General features: G+C 38.7%; 1 protein-coding gene across 1 annotated transcript; it reads right to left on the bottom strand.

The window, feature by feature from the left end:
• Window positions 1–171: 171 nt before the first annotated feature.
• On the bottom strand, window positions 172–22,979 carry LOC131426309 (alanine aminotransferase 1). Its single transcript, XM_058588942.1, has 5 exons — window positions 22,843–22,979; window positions 15,580–16,122; window positions 15,388–15,477; window positions 1,190–2,276; window positions 172–1,105 (listed from the first exon to the last, which is right to left on the bottom strand). Exons 2-5 carry the CDS (start codon window positions 15,907–15,909, stop codon window positions 957–959), a joined length of 1,656 nt encoding a protein of 551 aa, XP_058444925.1. The 5' UTR covers window positions 15,910–16,122; window positions 22,843–22,979; the 3' UTR covers window positions 172–956.
• Between the last annotated feature and the right edge of the window lie 1,006 nt (window positions 22,980–23,985).

Below are 23,985 nucleotides of genomic sequence, written 5' to 3'. Positions count from 1 at the left end.
TTTCGGAATAGTCCTTTACCAGTCCCCGTAGTTTGTGGAAAATTTTACTAGTTGGCAAGCATTCTGTAGCTGCACTAAGGTAAGGAATATCTCGGCAAAAGATGATGAGCCGTATTTGGATTGACTGGGGGTAAGAAGGGACTTTCGAAATTAAACGAAAACAATTACATATTCTTTTTACATGCATATATTTTACAGTTTAAAGAGTATGTTTTACAACAGCCAGAATAAAAACTTTTGTTTTATTAAGTATAATAGGGTCCGAGCTTTAGGTTTTTCTCTGCATACAGAAATAATTACAGCCGGACATAATTTTACATAACGAGTTTGAAACAGGACATCGACAACAGTGGCGTGGCGTGAATATGGCACGATTTATACCACACTAAAATAAAGCAATACTTGGCTAGCCAATCCCCGGATACAGTACGGACATCCAATACTAAACGAAAAATTATTGTCTTTTTTTGCCTTTTGTTTGTATAGTTGCCAATCGTTTCAAAATGGAAATATTAAAACAAAGCTGAACATATAACGAACGGGCATTCTGACGATTATACATGAATAGTATGGGATAAAACTATCTCTTCTTCTAGAATCTAGTAACGAACAAATTATATGCAATTTGATTGCTTCTGATGTGTTGTAGGTTTATGATGTGAGCCCCGATTTGAACATCAACCGATCACGGCCCGATCCTAATGATCCGCGTTCTCCAATCGATGGCCTTTTCTTCTGCAATGGAGAATGGGGTGCCGTGCGATCAAATATTGGTCAGTTGATAAAAAATAAGTCGTAGGAACCGGAGTGATGGACTTTTTTTTCCGGTTACCAACGTTTTCGACAGCTATGCGCGGTTGAGGGGTGAGCATTGCCGAATGATGTGCTACTGTTGTTTGCGTGTTTTTTTTTGTATAAAAAGATGACTGAAATCTCTGGTCTGATTTGCTGGTCGTTTATGAGTACTGCTTCACAAACTGCTCGTGGTAGGATTTGAACATTCCAAGCATCTCCTTTAGTTTTGCGGGCTGCGGCAGAATCGTAGTACGGAAATGATAGGTGCCGGGACGTTGACCAAAGCCGGATCCGGGAACAATGCAAATACCTGGCGAGGAGAAATGCAATAACAAATTAGATTACATTTTTTTATTCTCTTCACCCGCTTCAATCTGCCAAACGAAAAACTTACCCGTTTGCTCCAACAGCTGGAATGCATAGAAAACGTCGGGGGCCTGGCCGGCCTTTTTGGCGGCCTCGATGGCCTTCGGGGGCAGTCGGATCTGGGGGAAGGCATACATCGCTCCCTGCACGGGATTACAGGAGAAACCCTCGAACGAGTTGAACGCTTCGGCCACCATTTCGGCACGTTCCTTGAGTGACTTTAGGACGGCCGATTTTTCCTTGTTGAACAACTCGTACGACGGTTCGCCCGGTTTCGGTGGATTGACGACCACATCCATGCAGGCCTGCCCGACGGTGGTGGGACACAGCTGAGCCGAGATACATTTGAGTAGCATGGCTTTGACGTCCGGGCATAGATTGACCACCTCGGCGTATCCGCCACGGATGCCACACTCGCCCATGTAGCACTTCGAGCAGGACATAAAGCTGCACAGTTCCATCTCGTTGTACGGGGCACCCATCTCCATCATCACTTTCTTGAACGAGTGGAACTTGGAACCCTTCTCGTAGATATTATCCTGGTAAACCTCATCGGCGAAAAGAACCAGCTTTTCTTTGTGGGCAAATTTGATGATGTCTTCGATGTTCTGTCGCGAAAGTACCTGTCCAGTCGGGTTGCCCGGATTGATGACACACAGGAGACGTGGGGCACACGTTTTTTTCGCTTCATTCAGCGAGCGGCTCAGCTCCGAGATGTTCAAAGCCCAGTTGTTATCCTCATCCAGATAGTAGCCAATCTGTGCCATGTCCAGCTCGGAAATCGTAGCCGAATAGAGCGGATACTGGGGAATGGGAATCATCACACCCGGCTTTTTGCCATCGATCGGGCACCGGAGCAGTGACATCAGCACCTTAATGCCACCGGAAGCGCCTGCCGACAGAATGATATTGTTGTAGTCCGACGGAATTCCACCGTCCCGGTCCTGGATGTACTGAGCCACGTGGCGACGAATGATCTCGATGCCGGACGATTCCGTGTAGGAACCGATGGAACCACCCTTGCAGCCATCCAGAATCGCACGGGCCCGTTGTTTGGCATCTTCCGGAATCGATTTGTCGTTGAAGAGCGGCGGGTATGACACCAATCCGAGTACCTGGTGGTGAAGCACAGAAAGCGGAGAGAGAGAGAGAGAGAAAGATAAGACCAGAATTAGTTTTGTTGTTTGAAAGCTGATGCCGATATGGTTGAGAGACTTTGAAGGTTTTTCGTTTGTAGAGCTCCTTATAGCGGCGATTAGATTGTTATTGATTGATTAAAACCTTTGCCGAGTAGTTTAACGCTTCAGCTACAACCGATGTGTTGTAGGTCAGGTTCCGGTTCTTTTTTTCTTTATTTACATCGAACATCGTGAAAATTCGATCCTGTCATTTTTATCTGTGCCTCGAACGACCAATCGAAAGCCGTTATCAGAATTATCGTTGGCAATTATTGATAATAGGCACTGTACATATGGTTTGCCATCTGTGCGATTACTGACACATTTTTTCTGTTTTTAGGATTATTAATTTTTCAAACACTGATAAATGTGGTTATCACGCGGGCGGTGAAAAAATTTTGTGCAATAAAAGCGTAGGCTGCTGCGATGTGTAATTTTTTCCAACGTTCAACAAATTAATCGATTAATCGGAATATTTGTCTGTATATTTTAGTTTATTCAGACACTAATTGGCTGTTTGTTCCAGTATTAAACTTTAATTATGCCGTTTTCGCTTGAAAAACCTAAAACTGAGCCAGTGTAGTTTCATCAAACAAACACTTTTTAAGAAAATGTGTTGCTTTCGTACTCAGTAACGGGGATTTGAGCAAACCAGGTTCGAATCGGACTCAAATTCAGTTCAACAACGTTGAAACTAGGTTCGAAACTAGCTTCAAACAAACGGTTTGACGGTTTGAATACTGCAAAATCATGTTTTTGACGTAGGGCTACTAGTCTGGGTGCATGCTCAAAATATCACAAGACGAGAGTGTAACGAAATTACCCTAAATTTGATTTCCTAATAACTTTTTGTCTGTTTGAGTATTTCCTTTAATTCTTTCACGAAACGAATGGAAGAAGGTGTAAGATCGTTCTCAATACACTGAGGTCTCTTTTTACGCGGGGAATACGTACCGCGTAGCTTCGGAAAACCGGAATTTTTTTGTCGAATATCTTAGAAATGCATGAAACGTCCAGATCTTAAAAAAAATATTTTTAAAAAAATCGACTTAGGAACTTAGAGAAATTTTGAGATTTCCGAAATCGAAATTTTTTTTATGTGAATGTCTTAGAAATGCATGAAACGTTGAGATGTGGTGTTATCTCAAATATTTTTTTTTTAACTGGGAATTTGAGACCGCGTTTTTTAAAGCCGAATGTCTTAAAAATGCACGAAACGTCCAGATCTGGTGTAATCTCAAAAACAGTTTTTTTTAAATCGACTCAGGAACTTAGGAATCGATTTACGAGATCGAAAGTTTTTATTGGATGCCGAATGTCTTAGAAATGCACCACAGTACGGAATTCGCACCAAACGAGTGTAAATAAAGCCATCGTTTGGCTACTTCGCGTTCGAGACAAATGCACCGAACAGTTCAATATCAATATCGTAGAGAATACCTCAGTTCTACCCTTCTGGAAGCCTGAAATGAATCCCGTACAGCATTTGTATATACATCGAAATTTTCATTTACGGACTAAACAGTCTGGATCCTGACGTTGCTAAGTTGGTGGCTAAAGGGAACCGACAATATGAGACTCATCTCATTTAAGGAGTGTATCGAAAAAAAGCTATCCACAAACTTATCTTTCAAATTATGATGAAAAACGATATTTTATTCAAACTAAAAATTGATCCTTTATTGTACGAGGTTAAGCTTGAGCATAATGAAAACCGGATGAAATTTAAGTTATTCCTTCACGAATTTCGAACTTTTGATCGAACGCTCTTCATCAAGTTCCGGATAAGTTTTTGGACGCTTTAGCCCAAATTTTTTTGAACTCATGCATGTTCCCACCAGCTGTCTTACGAGTCTTCCTGAAGACCCTCTTCACGATTTCCCAGTAACGTTCGATGGGTCGAAGCTGAGGGCAATTTGGTGGATTGAAATTTTTCTCAACGAAATTTATACCCTTTTCCGCAAGCCAGTTGAGAGTGCTTTTGGCATAGTGAGCCGACGCTAAATCCAACCAAAACAGTGGAGGTGTACTACGCTTCTTATATAAAGGCAGCAATTTATAGTTCAGGTAGTCTAAACTATGGTTGACTTAAAACCACAGGGACATATTGGTTGCCATACCAGTACCTTTCGACCGAATTTCTTCACTTGAATCGACCTGTCCGCATCGCTCACATCCTCCCCAACGACGACAGTAACGTATTGTGGACCTGGGAGGGTTTTTGAGTCCTCATTTACAGAAGTCTCATCGTCCATCAAAACGCATGCATCCGGACGCTGCAAAAGACGCGAATACAATTTCCGGGCCCTTGTTGCTGCTCGCTTCTTCTGTTCTACACTTTGTTTCGAGATTTTCTGCTTCTTGTAGGTCTTGAGGTGATTTCGCCTCTTGATACGCTTTCCTGCTTTTTGGCCAAATCACGTATTGACATTGATTTGTTCTTCATGATTAGAGATACCACATTCTTGTCGAGTTTCGGCTTGGAAGAACCGGGTTCTCTGCCTCTGCCTGGTAGCTCATCCAAAGAATAGTGTTCTCCAAACTTATTAATGATGGTTTTAACGCTGGCATGTGGAATTCCAAACCGCTTCGCCAATTTTCGCATAGTAATACCCTTCCAACTTAGCCATGTGTCCAGAACCATAATTTTCACTTCCTTTTTAATACGCAACATTTTGAAAACGCGGAATTTCAACCGCACAAACAAGTAAACAAACGAAAGCTGACAGCCAAACGCACAACATGCTGTGATCTGAGCATAAAAAAACACCATCACAAATATATGCGTTCAACACAAATGTAGGTGGATAGCTTATTTTCGATACACTCCTTAAAGTCGGCCTTAAACCAGATTCAAAGTTTTTCAAACAAAAACTTTTTTTTTTGTTCAAACTGAGTTTTTTATCCAGTTTCAGTATTTTACTTCATATTTTTAAGATCGATTTTTCCCAGTGTAAAATTCGATTAGTAATTTTTTCAGCATTTCCATTCAAAAATTAGACTTATTTTGAAAACATCATCAGCACAACAATTGTTTTGTAGGATTTGTCATTTTTCTACTCTGTTTAATAGCAAAAATTGGCAAAATGTCTAGTCCTTTGCGTCTATTCGAATCGTACACTGAAAAAAATCGGTTTTCAAAATTTAAAGTCAATCTAAATAGAAAAAAACACCACCTTCGAATTCAATGAAACTTTGTCCCAAGGTAGGTTATTTTTGGGAAAAAAGTGTTTCTAACTAAAACTTTTTCTTCTCCGTGACTGATACTTCTTGCAAATATCGGGCAATCAGTATTCTGTGAAATCTCCTCTCAAATTAAGATTAATTAAATTTTTGGATGATAATGACACTGTAAAATTTTTAGCATCGAAGAAAAATGTTTTTTTTTTCGTAAATTGATTTTAAATTTTAATTTTTTAAATCTTTTTCAGTGTAGGACTCGATATGGAAGTTATTCAATATTTTTATTGGGAAATTTAACCAATTTTGTTAAAACCAACAGTATATAGGTTTATTGTAGGCTTTGTCATTTTTTGTCAACTATTTGAATAAAATGGTTAAAAAAATTTAGCCCATTTTAAGGGACAGCCTAGATCAATATTGGAAATACAAAGTATGGAATGTGACATTTCAGGACAAAGTCTACATGTCCAGAAAGTTTCATTCAAATCAGCGAAAATACGTTTTGTTTCGTCCCTTTTCACTGGACTGTCGCCTGGAATCTTTATGACATGCCCAGCTCATCGTAGACGTCCGATTTTAGCTGTCCGTACGATGGGTGGTTCCACAAGCAGCTGTTGCAATTCGTGACCGTCTCCACGTTCCGTCCTCCATCTGCACTCCGCCATAGATGCCAGTATACGCACCTAAATTTTTGCTAATATCATCATCGACCACCTCGATATCGTCACCGTCTATCAATATTCGTGATGGGAGACGTAGTATTTCTTCTCTAGAGCCTGTCCTCGCATGTATTTTGTTTTCAACGCATTCATAGCCAGTCCGATATGCCGAGCTTCAGCTTTCAGTCCGATGTATGTTTCCGTTTTCTCCACAAGGTTGCGTGTCACAATATCAACACCGTCAGCGAAATCAAAAAGCTGTGTAATTTTCGGAAGATCGTATCACTTATGTCGATCCTCGCTCTTCGAATCATACCTTCCAAAGCAATATAAAACAGGAGACAAGATAGTCCATCACCTTGCAGTAACTTTCTCTGAGATACGAAGGGACTCTAGAGTGTCCCAGATACTCGAACGTAGCACATCACTCTATCCATCGTTTCTTTGACCAGTTGATTCGCGTCGGTTTATCCGGAAAACCGTATTCGTGCATAATCTGCTATCTTGAACTCGCACATATCTTCAATTTGTCGCTCCAACGGCAATCATTTCCTATCGATTGGAAACGCTCTGCAATGTTCCTAGTTCATAGAAAAGGTGAGAAAAGTATCGTTGTTAATTAGCGAGAAATCACGTCGCTGGGTCTTGAATCCAAGATGACTCATTAATACGACTCTATTATCAGCTTGTCGTCATTCTATTAGCAGTCGATCGAGACGAATCTCGTTTGTTTTACATCATTTTGCAGCGTGACACTAGAATGTCTAATAAATATCACATTGACCCGATCTAAACTGATCTTAAGGTCACTCAGTGAATCACGGAATATTGCTAAGCAAGCTCAGTAAACTAGGGTGCACGATCAGATTTTGTCAATGGCTTCGAGCCTATCGTGTAGACCGTAAAGTTGGTAATTCTGTATCTGAGTTCTTTACAAGCAGCTCAGGTGTTGCTCAAGGAAATTCATTGGATCATTATTTTTTGCCGACCATTTGACGATATTTCTTTATATTCACAAAGCGCCTGATTGTCACGTCAAAGATCTAGGTGTCATTTTCCAGACGTAGTCCTACGTCAAACAATCCCTAATTGGTAACAATTTCTTCTACCAAAGCATGCTCGTTTGAGGTTCTCCAATGCATACGGCCTACTGTGCGAAGGTCAAAATCATCAAAAACTGTCAGTTGGCAACTAAAAATACTCTCGAACTCGAAACAAAACAAACAAATCATTATTCGCATCTTCGAACGGTTAGCTGGCTGGCTCGGCTCGAAGACCGGTCGCTTGTTACTTACTGGACACTTGGCCGTAAGATCACTACGAGTAACTGCGTGTGTTGGAACATTTATTTATTCGCTCGCGTCCGTTGCTAGGTGCGATATTACGAACAGGTATGTAAAATATCACATTTGATGGATGTAAATATTTGTCTACTCGACTGGTGGGAGATTTGTTCGGCGAGTAGCCTCTTATCTGGCAAACAATCTGCTACTTCCATAAAAGAATAATGTGGATTCTCCAGATTTGATAGCATTCGGTAACGAACTTACCGAAATGCTAAAAGTCGTTCCGCTTGAATGTCTTCAGTTAAAAAAAAGTTGAATAACGATCTTTTCCAGATGCGCTGATAAACAACCTTGAACAATTTGAATGGACATGGCGTGACACTTGAAGCTGATAACACATTCTACGTTCCAAAAAAAAACGTTCCAATTCATTCCACTCTGAACGCGTGACCTCGAGAGGGCACACCATCAATTTATGCAATAATTATCTCCGGACAAATTTGGTACTGTTCTGCGATCGGGCTATCAGAGTAGGCCGTGGTTATCACAGCAATAAAATGAAATACGCGCTTTGCGGAATGTCAAATCGGTTGCATCGCCACACAAAAAACCCGGTACGACGACAAACCCAACTGAAAGATTGTCTCAATTTTGTGCAAAACTTTTCCAATTACCCAAATTGTTTACGATTCACACCATTCGAGTCACAATCGGTGGCGCACGGTGCGGTTTTATTAAGGATCAACAAAACCATTACGCAAACAACGAGCCGCACTCCACGCCATTATCGGCCGGCACCGCCCGTTTTTCTCCATGAGCTAATGTGCATCTAGGATAGGAGCACAAACTAAAGCGGTTCGGTTTCGTTGTTTCGCATTCGCAAAAAAAAAATATCGTTTATGGAGGCGTACACACTGCGTTGTTATGGCCGTGTTGCCAGAATTGTGGCTCTTCTGTAAACTCATGGAGCGAAATACATTGTTTTATCGGTGTGTCGTCAGTTTTTCAAACGGTTCAAAAGAGATAATTTTAACGTTGAATAATGTGCTAAAGACGTGGAATTGGAAGCTTTACTGCATGTAAACCTGAACCATGCGCAAGGAAAACTTTTTGCATCATTAAGCGTGATCCGAAGCGCCATTTTCCTGTACTTATGTACATCAAGGTTCATACAAAAGATTGGAAATTGGATGCCGAATGAATTGAAGCCGAGAGATACAGAATATTAGGAATGTATAGAGATCAAAGCATCCACGGATTATTGTATTGAACCTATCAAAATCATCACGATTGAAGCGAACATCGAAAGAAAAAACGCCTGAGACCAGTACGCGTTTGTAATTTTTCATCACGACAACCTTTGGCCACTTGTTGCGGCCTCCGTCAGAAGCCATAAGAAATTGTACCACTCTCTTATTTAAATTCAATAATAGACAACATTGCCGAACCGTCAATGGTTCGAAGCTCTTTAACGCGTACAAAAAATAATATTTTTGAGGTCAATTTTTACGTTTTGTCTTAGAATCGTCAGTGCATTAGATGTTATCTCGAAAATGGTCGTCCTCGCAAATCTCTATCTCATTAATGACTGGCGTCGACTGGGTGAAGGCGGTAGTAGCAAAACGAGAGGGTGCGATCAAACTAGGGCGCTAGAATCCTACCGTAGGCAGATTCAAATATCAGTCGCAGGTGTTAATTATGTGGGGTGACAGACAGCGAGGAATCATCCACAATGGCCCTTCGGTGACACAGGAGGTTGAGGACAGCCATCAGGAAATCGACACGAGTAGTACGATCTACCGAAAGTCCGTACAGGGCTGACATTATGCATCTCGAATCGAGTTGCTCGAAACGATTATTTTTGAAGTCGATTCGACTGAACTGAGGCATTACGTATCGCTTTCGACCTCGTGATCGAGATCCTAACAATGTGGTACTAGATTTCGACTGACGCTGCTCGAACTGTCATAATCAGAGATGCCATTTATTCAGATTTATCTGTATTATACAGATTTTTACATGCGCATACAGATTTAACACAGAGTACAGATTTATTACAGATTTCTTAAATTTAATACAGATTTATACAGATTTCACCAAAAGTATTAAGGAAAAAATTAAACTATCTATTAGTATTTGAGCTATCTATTAGTATTTGATTGCAATGACGAGATAAACGTTTAGGAATCAACGTACAAATCACTTTTTAAAATATATATTTTTTGTGCAGATATTTAATGAAGAACACTGAAATCCATTTATATTAAAATTTGTAACTAAATTGGACTTAAAAGTTAGACAAGTCTTGGCATCATGAAACATTATTGCCAGACTGACAGTTGTATTACCTGACTCGACGTTGCATATTGGATTTTGGAAATCCATCTTAACTTATGAAGTGAACATTTTCAAATTAGACAAGTTTATGGCACCATAATACAATTTTTGTTGATAGGAAAAAACTATAAAATTTCGTCGATGAATATAATATAAGATATGAAATTTAATCTACCACTCTATAACCATAATCTATTAGAATAACACCTTTAAACATAATTGTATTGTAGAAATTTTATTTTATTAGCGAATACAGATAAATACAGATATTTTATACGAATCAATACAGATTTTCTATGAAAATATCTGGCATCTCTGGTCATAACATACATAGGTAAACAAATATACATTGCAATCATGAAACAAATTAAACTGAATTATTGTTTGGGTTTTTTCGATTACATTTATTCAGTTCAAGTACTGAAAAGAAGCAAACTGCTTGTAATACTGCGGTTTTAAGTTGCCGCACGAAATTAATATGAACACATTTCTGAAATTTAAATCAAGAAGCAGATTCGTTTCCACTCCATTTGAAAACGTAAAGAATTTTTTCAAGCGTGTTCTTGTACACAATTTATCGATGAACTTTTGAAATTATAATAAAAAAAATTCTGTATTTTTCATGTATTGTTTCAAGTCTAATACAATTTACGTCATCCATATGTGTAGTTTTAATCAAAGGCTTTCAGGTTTTGCAGCTTTCTTTGTAGTATTTTATCATATTTATTAGGAGATATTGCTTTAGCTAATATACCAGGAGCAACCCATTCTTTATAGTCTTCATAATCCATTTAGGTACTATTGAAAAGTCAAATACACGCTAATAGCACGAGATTGTGATGCTTTTGGCATATTCTAAATACTTTTCAATTTACTAGAGTTAGATATATGGGTAAAAACATTATTTGCTCATTGTTATCGAGCGAATAAGCTTTTTCCTACAATCCGTTTGAGCGACGTTTTCTGTCCACAGGATTCCGGAATTTTATTACAAACTACAGTTACTGGGCATAGGTTAGTTTCGACTTACTTTTATTATTTTAAGTAAACAACACGCAGCTTTCAATTAATATGCTTTCTAAACAGTTCGACTTGTACTTAATATGCCAAACACACAATATATATATATATATATATATATATATATATATATATATATATATATATATATATATATATATATATATATATATATATATATATATATATATATATATATATATATATATATATATATATATATATATATATATATATATATATATATATATATATATATATGTAACGTTATACAAAATAATGCATTAAAATGAAGATTATCAATACTAATATGTTTACGAAAATCTAAGAAGATGTTATCGATAACTACCTATATAAAAAAGAAACGTATTCGAAAACTCATAGTCAATAGTAATAAGGCTTTCGACCATTTCTTATCGAGTTCAGTCGTTTACGAGCTCGATTGTTTTGGTTCCATAATGCCAAAACTTCTCGATAATCTAATACTTCTTCGAGTGAAGTCGAACGAAGCTCGATGATCGACTTCGAATCGAGAACCATAATACGAAACGTGATCGATTCGATAAAATTTCAGTCGAATCGAGATACATAATGCCACCCCAGGTTTTCGGCTTCGCTGACGACGTTGATGTAGTGACACGTAATCTTGAGAAGATGATGGAAACATGCATCAGACTGAAAGTTGAAGCTAGACGTATCGGACTGGCTATCACGAATATCGATAAACGATAAACGGTGACGATATCGAGATGGTTGACGATACCAGCAGAGAAATTCAAAGGCATATTCGATGGAGTTCATTGAACCGGTTGTTCTCTACGGCCACGAGACCTGGACTATGTTGACAGAGGACCAACGAGCGCTTAGTGTTTTCGGAAGACCATCCACGGCGGAGGGCAGATGGATGACGAGACGTGGAAACGGCGTATGAATCATGAATTTCAAAAGCTGCTAGGAGAACCACCCATCGTACGGACAGCTAAAATTGGATTGGCCAGGCATATCATTAGAATGCCGGACGGTAACTCATTGACAATGATTCTGAACAAAACACATCGAGCAAAGGTAGATCGATCAAATGGATGGGGAAATACGTTTGCTAGATACAGCAAATGACACCGCAGGACTAGGCTGACTAGACTCTACTCGACTTATCTCGAAAATAAATTCTGCAGGAACCGAGTTTTTTTGTGCATGAAACTTTGAGATCTTGGGAACAAATAATTTTTCGAAAAATAATAAAAAAGAAAAGTTTCAGAGATGATTTAAGTTTTTTTCTGCATGTTGCTATTTTTGTGACCGTCACGTAAAAAGAAAACCCTTCACAAAAATTGCTTCAGTATTTAATCAATTCACACAGGAAACAGTTCTGCTGCGGGACATTCGCAGTGCAAGTTTCGCTTTAAACAAGAGCGATTGCGTCGTCCAGCTGTTGGTCGTTTGCAGCGAAAAGTGAACAACGAAAGGGAACATTCTACTAAATCATCTCATATAAGGGCGCATGAATGAAGCACGCTGTGTGCTAGGCAGGTGGTGGTGTTTTTTTCTTCCGTACCAGCACGTACCGATGCGTACCGGTTTTGCATCGTTTTGTTTACCAGTTCGAACGACTTGACACTATCGTCCTATAATTTTAGAACCGGACGTCGGATCTGGATCAAACTGCAGACAATAAGAGCATTATTTTGAATCGTAATTTGTGAAAATTGGTTGAACCGTTGCTGAGAAATCAAAGCGAGTTCCGTTTTTGGAGCTTTTCTTTACTATTACCCGGCTTTCAGAAGTGGAAACCGAGGACTAGCAGTCTTTGAGTAGATTTATATATCTATCAACTAACAAGGTCTGCCAACTCAATGAATTTACCAGTAAGTTTGCACTTTGTTTCGCTATCGCTTGTGAAAAATTACGCATGAAATTTAAAATTTTCATAAATCGTACTGTAATACCGGAACCGGAAGTCGGATCTGGATCAACTTTTTAGGGATTTTTTAAAAAATTTTAATACCTTTTATTTGCATCTTAGTTTGTGAAAATCGTTTGAACCATCTCTGGGGAAATTGAGTGACATTATGTTGTGATCTCGACAAACTGAGTCGAATAGTATGTGACGGTTTTCACAGCGATTGCCTATCCTTTCGATATGAAAAAGGCAAAAACGCAAAACTAAGGAAAAAAATTGTCATATGTTAAAAATTCATAAAACATCGAGCACTGGTGTTATCTCGAAAAACATATTCTCAGAGAGTTGACTTAAACATTTTTTTTTCTGAATTATAAATCTCGATGTTTTGTGCATTTCTAAGACGAAACAAGAAAAACAGCATAACTTTGAACTTTCGCATAAAAAGGCAAAAAATAGAGATGAGTGTATTTAGGAACTCTTTGATGTGATTTTAAATTAATGTATCTAGACTTTTTGTCAAATTTTCATTAGACCCATCTGTAGTATTCCTTACATTATTTTTTTTTCATCCCTGGTCGTCAAAAAAAGATAAGTGCTCACTCACTCACGTTCCTGCCTCATGCCTCTTCGCGAATCTAGAATAACATTTGATCAATGAAATGGCGCCGACTGGGTGCTAACGTCTTTTGCGTTAGTAGCAAAATGAGAGGGTGTAAATCGTTTTGTATGTATTATTCAAAGTATTGTCCGTCGCTAGCGACAACTTTCTCCCATCTCTCTGGCAATTTTCGGATCCCGGCTCGAAAAAAGGAGTCCTCTTTTGACGCTATCCATGAAGCAATCCATTTTTCCAACTCTTCGAAGGATTGAAAATGTTGATCTGCCAGGCCATGTGCCATCGAACGGAACAGGTGGAAGTCAAAAGGGGTGACATCTGGGGAATACGGCGGGTGGGGCAAGACTTCCCATTTCAGCGTTTCCAGGTACTGTTTGACCACTTTTGCGACGCGAGGCCGAGCATTGTCGTGTTGGAGGATGACTTTGTCATGTCGCTCTTGATATTGTGGCCGCTTTTCTTTTAGCGCGCGACTAAGGCGCTTCAGTTGCGTTCGGTAGCGATCTCCTGTGATGGTTTCACAGCTTTTAAGAGCTCGTAGTAAATCACACCGAGCTTGTCCCACCAAATACAAATCATAACCTTGGCGCCGTGAATATTCGGTTTTGCCTTCGACGAAGTAGCATGCCCGGGCTTTCCCCATGATTTTCTGCGTTTAGGATTATCGTATCGAACCCACTTTTTATCACCGGTTACGAATCGATGTAAAAACCCCTTACGATTTTGTCTTTAAAGCAGTTGCTCACATACAAATAGACGGCGCTCGATGTCCCTCGGTTTCAACTCGTACGGCACCCAGTTTCCTTCTTTCTGAATCAAGCCCAGGGGCTTGAGACGTTTTGAAAAGGCTTGCTGACTCACTCTCAACGATTCGGCAAGCACTTCTTGGGTTCTTATTTGACGAATTGATTGTGGAAATGAAAGCAATCGAATTCCTTAAGAAAATGTACACATTACTGCGTATTTTGGAACGGTTGCATACATCCGCGATGTTTGAAGACGTACACAAAATGGAATAATTATCGGTAAAAGTGCCAAAATGCACGAACTTTTATTGAATTTGTTTACTAAAAAGCAGTCTTGGTACAGAATCATTGCATAGCTGGTGCTACGAATCCTTCCAGGTCTAGGCTCGAACATACGAAAACTAAATTCTGAGATCAGAGCTATATGCATGGAGCCGCCAATCCGTACTGAATATAATTTATCGCTCCCATAGTTTGAGAAACATACAAAATTTCAGAAGAACCAATAAACGATTCAACAGAAATAGTTCTTTTGGCACTATGTAAAGCCCTAAGCGGATCTTTAAAACGAACGGTTTCGTCCATGTCTAGTTAAAATTATGACAAGACCAAGAACAGGTTTCGTATTCACTACTAATTCGGTGAATTAGCATTATTAATTAGCGTCTTGGGCCAGCTTTTCCTATCCATAGCAAGAACGCCGCATATCAACCGGATATCCAATGAACGAAAAACCACGAATCTGGCACCACTGCCTTTTCATAACCGTGAGTGACACATTTGCGCCGCTACCAACGCCAACCAACCCCACCAACGATAGCACAAAAACATTGCAAGTGGAAACGAAAAAATAAAACCAGAAATCCAACACCGGATTCACTGCCTTTGTGCAGTTGGCGTGAAGTGGACGCGTTCCGAGCATCATATATAATTGATAATAATGAGTTGTGTATCGTCTGGCGTGCTCGCTAACAAAGCCAACTGATCAAACAAGGGGACATGTCACCAAGCGGCTTCGGAAGCTAGGCATTAAAAATTTCCCCATTATCAGATCAATTCTAATTGTGATCAATTCAATGGCCTGAAGTTCCATTCCGGTTCCAACGCAAAAACTTTGAACATTAGCAAATTGCGCGTTTAGGCTTTGGTGGGCACAGGCGCGTTATGCCACCAACCAGAAATGGGAACAAACAGCCAAGCCTCCAAGCACGCTAGGCATTACATAATTTTTCCGGAAAAAAAACTGTATCTAAACAAACATCGTAGAAATGGATAAAAAAAACTGTGAGGACACTGACCTGCCGGATGATGGTGATCGGTTGTTGGCCCATGGCATGACAGTCGCCAATGTTGGCCCGGATGACTTCCTTGAAAGGTTTTTTCGCTCCCTGCCGAGAAATTAGAAAGGGACAAAATCATTATCAAACGTGATGACGTTGCACAAACTATGAATCGATTGGAAAAAGGTGTTCCGTATGCGGAAAACTTACCTGTTCCAGTTCCTTCTCGATGGCACCAGCCCGGATAACCAGCGGTCCACGAACAGCATATTCCATCACCTTAATCGCCGGATTGATGTTGTCAATCGTGACGCAGGGTTTGTAGGTGCAGGCGGACGTCGTCATGGTTCTAGTTCCAGCTGCCGATCGTTGCTGCTTCTGATTCGACGGACTCGAGATACTGCTCGGTTGAGGCGATGATGATAGCAGCAATGTTGATATCTGACCAACGCTTCTGTTTCTACTGCCGAGGGTGGACGCCAGACAACTTCCAGCCGTGCCACTCTTCGAAGTGACGTTCAAAAGTAGACTGAGCGACATGATTGCGGTTTTAGTGCGGGGCGGCTCTCGTTCTCTTGTTTCTTCACTACTTCTGGATGAGAACGCTAATTTAAACGCTCTCTTCTACTCGTATGTTTACAACGGTTGCGGGAGCGAAATCACGTGGTTCTTGCCGTTCTCAGCACACCAAAACATATGAATGGTTGCGTATGGTTACGAGGGAGAAAGAAGTACCGTGCAGCGGTGGCCTCTCTGCGTGAGAAAACGAAAAAAAAAGAATGGTAAAATTTTATTTATGACGCAAGGGTTGCTTGGTAGTGTGGCAGCTGGTATTTACTTCTTCGCCCGGTTACTTCGATCGTGAATTGGCAATGAGGTGTAAGCGTGGCAAGTAAACAAACGCCTAGTCGTCCGGAGCCGGACATCTAGCGGTCGGCACGCGAACATTTAAGGCGTTTCATTTTTGTTAGTAAAATGACGAAAATAAAAATACTGATTAGGACGTTTTGTTTTGTCGTTTTCGCTTGATGCCAGACCTAACCCAGTTTCCACCCTAACTGGTGTCTAACCGTTTGTTTGAAGCCAGCTTCGACCCTAGTTTTAACGTCGTTGAACTGAAAATCGAGTCAGTTTCGAACCTGATTCTTTTACCGCATTTGCTCGAATCCTTATTGCTAAGTGTGAACCAAACACAGTTTCGTGAAAAGTGTTTGTTTGATGAAACTACCCTGGGTCAGTTTCAGTTTTCTCAAGCGAAAGCGACACTAATTTGTTGTACGGAGTAAAACCTGTATTTAATAGCAGAGAACAGCATGAAACTTTGCGGAAAATATGATGTTTTTACAACGACTACATTGTGATTGAGTATTAAATTTGATGTCATTTTCTTTTGAAATATTAAGTGTTTCGATTTCTTGTTGCACTTCAGAAGATCATTTATTCAAAATTATAAATTCCCATGATCAACTATTTTTGAAGACTATTACATAGCTCACCATACCACAATCCGTTTATCGATTTTTAGAATGACCAACATGCTGTAAAGTACTCGACATATGTTACCTTTATACCATGGAGCGCCTTTCTCAAATTCGACCTGTGGATGAATGGGATAACATAATTTAGTTCCAAAATACAGGTTCAAAAATTAAAATTAAGATTCTGGAATTGAACCCTGATTCTAATTTCTGAATCTCGATCTCCAATTTTCCAACAAAATCGAGAACAATAATCAACTAGACTAGTTTTTGGAACTGAATTTAGAACTTTAAGTTCGAAATTTGTATCCAGAACTCTGATTCAGTAATTCAACTTCAGAATTCTGGATCAATATTGAAGATATGAATTCTAGATTTTGCAATGACTGAACTTAGTTATGGCAACTTTACGTCAAACCAACTAAAAATTATAAATCGTTATAAATTCTAGATTTGTATTCTGGAACAAGTTTTTAGATCTAAACTCCGAATTAATGTTTTGGAACAGACTTCTGAATCATAATTTAATTCAGAATTCAGAGCCTGCAAGCTGGAATTGAACTCGGAGCTTGGGTTCTGGAACTAGATTATGGAACAGAGTTCAGTTTCTTAATTCAGATTCGTTATTCAAGCTCAAAATTTAGTTCTAGAATCAATCTAGAATCGGAATCTCAATTCTGAACAAAAGTTCAGTTCAAGATATTCTACAACTATTTTCATGAAGAAAAATCTTGATCTGGATTTCAAACCTGAATTTTGCCCAGGTTCCTAATTTAGCTCGTAAATTCAGTTCCACTTTTTTAATCTTTCAACTCCGATGCATGAATGTAAAAACAGTTCAATAAAAACTTCTATTACCACTAAGTAAAGGGTGACTTTTTTTACTGGTATCTTTTTGGTAACACTGTTTTTGACCGATTACGCTTAGGGATGTCGGATTTTTAGAATTATCTTGTGGGGCCATGTTAAGGCTCATGTCTACAAGGATACAGCAGTAACGATTGACGCTGACGATTATCAACTCCACTGATTCTATTAACTGTTCGGTTATCTGATTGAGGAAGCGAGTCAAGCGAAGGTAACCGAAAACTGAAATAAACAGACGTGATAAAACGGGATAAAAAAAGGCGAGTGGGTAATGTCAGAAACATAACCGGATGATGAGAACACGAATAAAATGAATGGTTCAGTTTCTTCGATATTAATGAATCTGAATTCTGAACCCAGAATTCTAGAATCGAATTTGGAAGTCAAATACCAGCCCTGAATTCTATATTCTACATATATTCTGAACCCAATTTTGATGCAAGATTCCGGAGCTGAATTCTGAACATGAAATCGAGAATTGAATTTTGTATTTGAGTTTTAGAACTGAATTCTGAATTTGTTTTGAGGAACTGATCGCTGAAGCTGTGAGCTGGAACTGAATTTTGGAATAGAATTCGAGACCAGGATTCTGGTTCGGAATTGATTCGGTTCAGGATTCAGATTTCAAATTCGGATCCAGAATTTAGTATCTAAACTGAGCTATATAATCCAGAGCCTGATTTTAGTTCAAAAATCTTCAGAACCTAGTCCCTGAATTTAGTTACACTCCTAGAATACAGGTCTAGAATTAGGATCCAAAATTCTCTTTCATAAATTTAGATCAGAATTAGGATCTATCAGACCTGCATTCTGAGACTGAATTCTGAACCTGGTTTCTGCAATGCATTTTAGAACAGAATTCTGGAAATACATCAGAGTTTTGGATCTGAATTCTATTCCTAGATTTCGGTCTGCAGTACAAATTCAGGTTCATAACTCAGTTCTTGAATTCCGAATTTGAATTTTAAGTCTGAATATGTACTGAAATGTTGGCACTGAATTCTGATCTGAATCTAAATTTCAGTTCCAGAAATCTATTTCAAAATCCAGATCTAAGTTCAGAATTTATTTCCGAAAATAAATTAGAGTTTCGGTTCCAAATGCCTGGCTTATAATCAAGTTCTCAAATTCAATTTCAGTTCCAGAGATCTGTGGAACTCGATTCAGGCCATAGATTCTGAACGAGGAACTGAATGTTAGATCTAGATTCTGGAAATGAAAAACCAAATCTAATCTTTGATTCTGAAACCGAATTTCAGAATTCAGTTCTGCACCTGGATTCTGGTCTGAACTAAGAGACAGCTACGCAGGCTAAAATTAATTAAGCATAAAATTTTTACCTTCATTACACATCAAATATTTTAGAAAATTTCAATATCGAGTTATTTGTGATTCATTGTCATAATCAATTCTATCACGAATTGGTACTGATCATACTACTGAAAATTCTATCACAAATTGGTGATGATATCTCTGATAACGTGGTGAAATGCAGATATAATGAACAATTAATTATCTTAAGTCACAAAAACGCTTTCAAACCAATGTACACATTGCATTTTTCTCGAACACAAAGCAACTGTTGTTGGTTTTATGTGCACTCGTTTGGTGCGAAGTTCGTACTGCGAACGGTTCAACAAACCATATTAAAATTGTTGATTTAAAATTGACTAAATTCAAACCAGTCAAAACATTGAATATTTCCTGAATAGGGTAAAAAATCACCTCCAAAGTGAATTAATGTCAAATTTAGGAGAAAATCGCTCAAGCTTTGGAACATAATTAATTTTCTGACTAGATATCGTGGTAAGATTCGAACCGTTTTTTGAATAAAATAGTTTTACGAGCTTCATCTTGTCTTTTAAGCGTTGGTATTTCCACGAGATTTTCCATATTTGAGCGAAGTGTTCCTTATTTAGGTGAAACTCAACACTGTTTCATATGAAACAAAATTATAAATATTGTCCACCTCGGCACAATAGGTCTAAATAAATGAAAAATAAAAAACTTAATTTGTGCTGCGATGATTGCAAATCATTATATAAAACGAATCTGAACTATGCTTGACTGTAGAGATAAGAATGAGGAAAGAAACATATTAATTTTACTTGTGATATCATCAATACGCAACATATCTTTGTTCGTATTTCCCTATACAGATTGAAGCAGTTATGTATGAAATTTTCTAGCAACAGTCGACATCTTCATCAAAGTTCGTTCGGTGGATTCTGCAAACGCTATCATTTAGTATCTATCTTCTATCTATCAATCTACGCGATGACTCAACAGTATTAAAACATAGGCCAATTCCGGGCGATCTTTGCACCTTGTTATCGTTTTCTGTACGTTAGTAGTTTCGTAATGCAAACGCTGACGAGGCTTCATGATCTTTGCTCGACGGTACAAAAATCATCATCGATAACCAAGTCGAACTTGACCAGGAAATGTTATAAATAACAACATTATTTCAAAAACAATATTTCACAAGGATTTCAACACGTGTTTTGCCAGCCTTATCAGCCAATGTCAGTGTGGAGAGCTTTATATAAAAACGTGCATTTGCAATTCTCTGAATACATCTAATCGGCTTTGCTGTTACAGCTGACTCGGTTGGTGATCAGGAAATTGTATTGATTCAACGGAGATCAAAAAATGCCAGTAAAAATGGTGAACCGCTCTATTCTACAACAGAGACACTGTCCGTAAGCTGCATTTCATCTCCAAATATTGCACGTCTACTTCATTCTCACCAGCACAACGTTGGTTTTTCGTTTTTTTTTTTGCTACACTTCGTAGTCGTTGGTATGAAAGAAAGCGAATGGTCTCGAATGTGACCGAAAAATATAAAAAAAAATGCGTGCGATTTATTCGATTCGTTCGTAGCCTAAGAAAACAAGAAAGAAATAACCAAACCATTACTGCTATTGCAGTTGCACACGGAGAAAATCCTTTCTTTATCAATCCAACTTCATCAAATTGAACGAACACGTATCCCATATTTAACGATAACGAGTTTCAGAAATTGTTCTCTTTGATAGTATGCGAATGTTTTTGTTGAGTTTTCGTAGATATACGACTGTAGATTAGGATTGTTATTCAGTTGATGCCGGAGAGATATTTCGGCACACGAATTCTATGAATAAAGATGGGATTTTTCGGCTGCCGTGTGTCATTCGATTCTCTAGTTGCAGTCGGGAAATGAAAGGTAAATCTTCTCCAAATTTAGCTCAACTGCTTGAAGCCTTGAATTTGAATGAATTTGGAACAAATATGGAAAGCCTTTAACTGACAATTGACGTCTTCTGAAAATTGCGACTCTACTGATGAGATGACTATTGGTACAATAGCCCCTTCAGGAGGATAACAGCATCCAGAAATGAACCGTGACGGATACGTATCAATCGACCTCGAATCGTAAGCATAAGTTAGGAAACCTAAATATTGAATCCAGCTCTGTTTGATTAATTAGCGAGTTAGTTCATTTGCTTCCTCCTCGTCGCCAGTCAATCAATTTTTGGAGAGTCACAAAAGAAAGCTCTACAGCTGTCGCAATTGATGTAAGGTTTGTGTACCTATTCGAGTCTGAGGATCACACCATAAAGTGGATGAATGCAATTACTTTTATGTTTATTTGAGTTGTAAACTCCGATATCTTTTTAGAATAGACTGTGGAAAAGTGTTGACGTGCTAACGCCTATCACAAGCTCAAGTAGGACTGCTTCGCATTGAAGAGAAGTTGTAGTCACAAATATAAGGAACTCTACAACATATGGAACTACGAACGAAAGCTAACAATTGATTTAATTTGCGATTTTCTGATCAACCAACAGAAAAAGATCATTAGAGGTTATGTTGACAGGCATCTATTGTTTGAGACATTTATTAAATTTAAAATTGCAAAAAAAAACACTTTCTGGAGCTATTCTTAATTTATTTTTCCTTTGATCAGACGTCTGACGATTGCCAAGACTATCACACCTTTAGGTTTAACTAGAACATATTGTGTTATGGCCTACTGCGATTCGCATGAATCGAGATTTTGAAAAAAAAAATTATTCTGGATTCGAGGAAAGCTAAACATCTCCTGGATTTCCGATAAGGATAATAGTGAAAAATTCGTTTAATGTGAATTTTGAAAATAATAAACAAAAAAAAAGTAGAATATAAAAGTCTATCATCAGCAGTATCGGTATTGCCAAACACCGACGGAATTTGTTAAGTTTCAAATTCCAAGCTGTTTATAGCCATCAATTTGTACCCCCATGGAAACAATATTGCAGCAATTTAGGAGATTCATTCAAATCGGTCACGGAGATCTCCTACAAAGAAAACGTATCCCAGAAGTACGTGAGCTTCAAATACTGCTACAGTTTTCGCTGTCAATGAACAACTGTTTTCGATGCTCCCATTTCCAATATCTTATACCTACATATACCTAATCCTACCTGGAGGCTCGGCACGCTGAATAATGTATGAACAAACGGCGATATTAACGTAAACAAAACAAACCAACAGGTGCCACGAAACGAGAGCGCTTCACCGCCGCCGCCGAGCAAATTGAGGATGTAGAGTGAACATAGCCGCATCTAGTCATCCTGGCGAAAATGCAACTGAGTTGCATATAGTTGCACTCTTTCACCCTTTTTCTGTCAATTTGTCAGCATGAAGCACATTTTCGTACGGTTGCATAATCGAACCATGGCCTGCTGTGGGGAAGAAGCAAATTTTGACTTTATGGCAAATAAATTTTCAACAAAGATAGACAAGGTTTATTATAAGACAAGAGATAAGAATGATAAGCTCCACTCAGTGCAGGTCCCCAGCAGCTTTTTATCTTCTTATGTTTTACGTACGAGTGCGGCTACAAACCCAAATAATACACCGATAAACAACGAATGTCACCTCCACTGAAAATTACGCTTTTTTATCGGCTCGGGACCTCACGTAACCCAATTGCAAGATCTAGGGCATCAATTCAATCACAATTTCACACGTAAAAGAGATCACAATTTTTTCTCATCACCAGCGGACTAGCACGAACAAAATATGCCTCAGGAGCATAATAATTCACAGCAGAACGGAAAATACCACTCTTGAAAGGAGATTGCCAGAATAAAAAAAAATCTACCTCTTCGACGGACGAAAACACAAACTGAAATCTCGCCAAACTGAACTGCGCCAAATCGCGAATCAATCGAGACTGATGTGACAAACGCGGATCTGTCCTTCTCGTTGCCGTCCGTCGGTTCTGTTTGAATCTTTCGCACGGTTCATCGGGTGGAAGAGCAGGAAGGAAAAACAAGGTTTCACTCTCATCCGCACGTAAAAAGCAACGGTCTGTGGCGTCTAGCGGTTTTTTTTTCGATGCCACGCTGCGATGACACTGACTGAAATGAACGGAATGAATTTTCGCACACAGGAGTAGTGAGAAAGACACAGCGAATGAAGCGGTTGTGGGAGCAAACTGCGAGAGTATTTATGACACTTTCTCTGTCTATAAGGTTTTTCATCGTGACGACACAAATGAACAAGTATTCATCCTTGACAGTTCAGCGGTACTGTTTACAAACAAGCTTAAACAAAAATCGAAGAGCACATCTAAAACAATCATCTTTACACTTTGCAACTAGTCACTTTTATTTAATAAATATCAAAAAGGAACCGTATTCAATCGTGAACAAATGTTTTAAAACTTTATTTAGGCGATACGGACCGTACATGGTCTGATCCAATTTGTCAATAAACAAACAAAAGAAATTTCTGTTTACAAACCGTACTGCTGAACTGTCAAAATGTGTTCATCCGATTGAGGTTAGCAGTGACGGTAAAAAACCTAATACTCTTTCAAACCGCGGGTAGGACGGTATTCAGTGTACCGATATTCAATTAACTTACTCAATGCATTTTTCAAAATAAACTGGTGTTTTTTTTTGCCGTGAATACGTCTTACTTAACTATGGAACGCATTTCCGAAATTTATCATAACTCGAAATTTAAAGTTTCCTAAATGATTGATTAGTAAAGAAGGTAAAAATTAGGTTCTTCATTCATTCTAGCCTGCGAACTGGACTCGTTTAGTTCAGATCAGAAAACAGGTCTAGAGTTCAGTTCTAGAATGCAGTTTCAAAATCTGTATCCAGAATTCTGAAACTGAAACCGAATTTCAGTTCTTTATTTTAAGCTTGAATTTTTGATATGAAATCTGAAATAGAGATCAGGACCTAGATTCTAGATTTGGACTAACAAACTGTGGACTTGAATCGGAATTATG

This window comes from Malaya genurostris, chromosome 1 (genome assembly GCF_030247185.1).
Source record: "Malaya genurostris strain Urasoe2022 chromosome 1, Malgen_1.1, whole genome shotgun sequence".
Classification (NCBI taxonomy): domain Eukaryota; kingdom Metazoa; phylum Arthropoda; class Insecta; order Diptera; family Culicidae; genus Malaya; species Malaya genurostris.
The sequence above is the reverse complement of the archived record's forward strand: the minus strand, read 5'-3'. Positions and strand labels throughout refer to the sequence as shown.

Bases quoted from the DNA above. Each gene is read 5' to 3' on its own strand.
- LOC131426309 (XM_058588942.1), bottom strand. From the start codon at position 15,909: ATGTCGCTCAGTCTACTTTTGAACGTCACTTCGAAGAGTGGCACGGCT. The intron at 15,478-15,579 runs GTAAGTTTTCCG...ATTTCTCGGCAG, and splicing joins TCGAGAAGGAACTGGAACAG to GGAGCGAAAAAACCTTTCAA. The intron at 1,106-1,189 runs GTAAGTTTTTCG...TCTCCTCGCCAG, and splicing joins CCAGCTGTTGGAGCAAACGG to GTATTTGCATTGTTCCCGGA.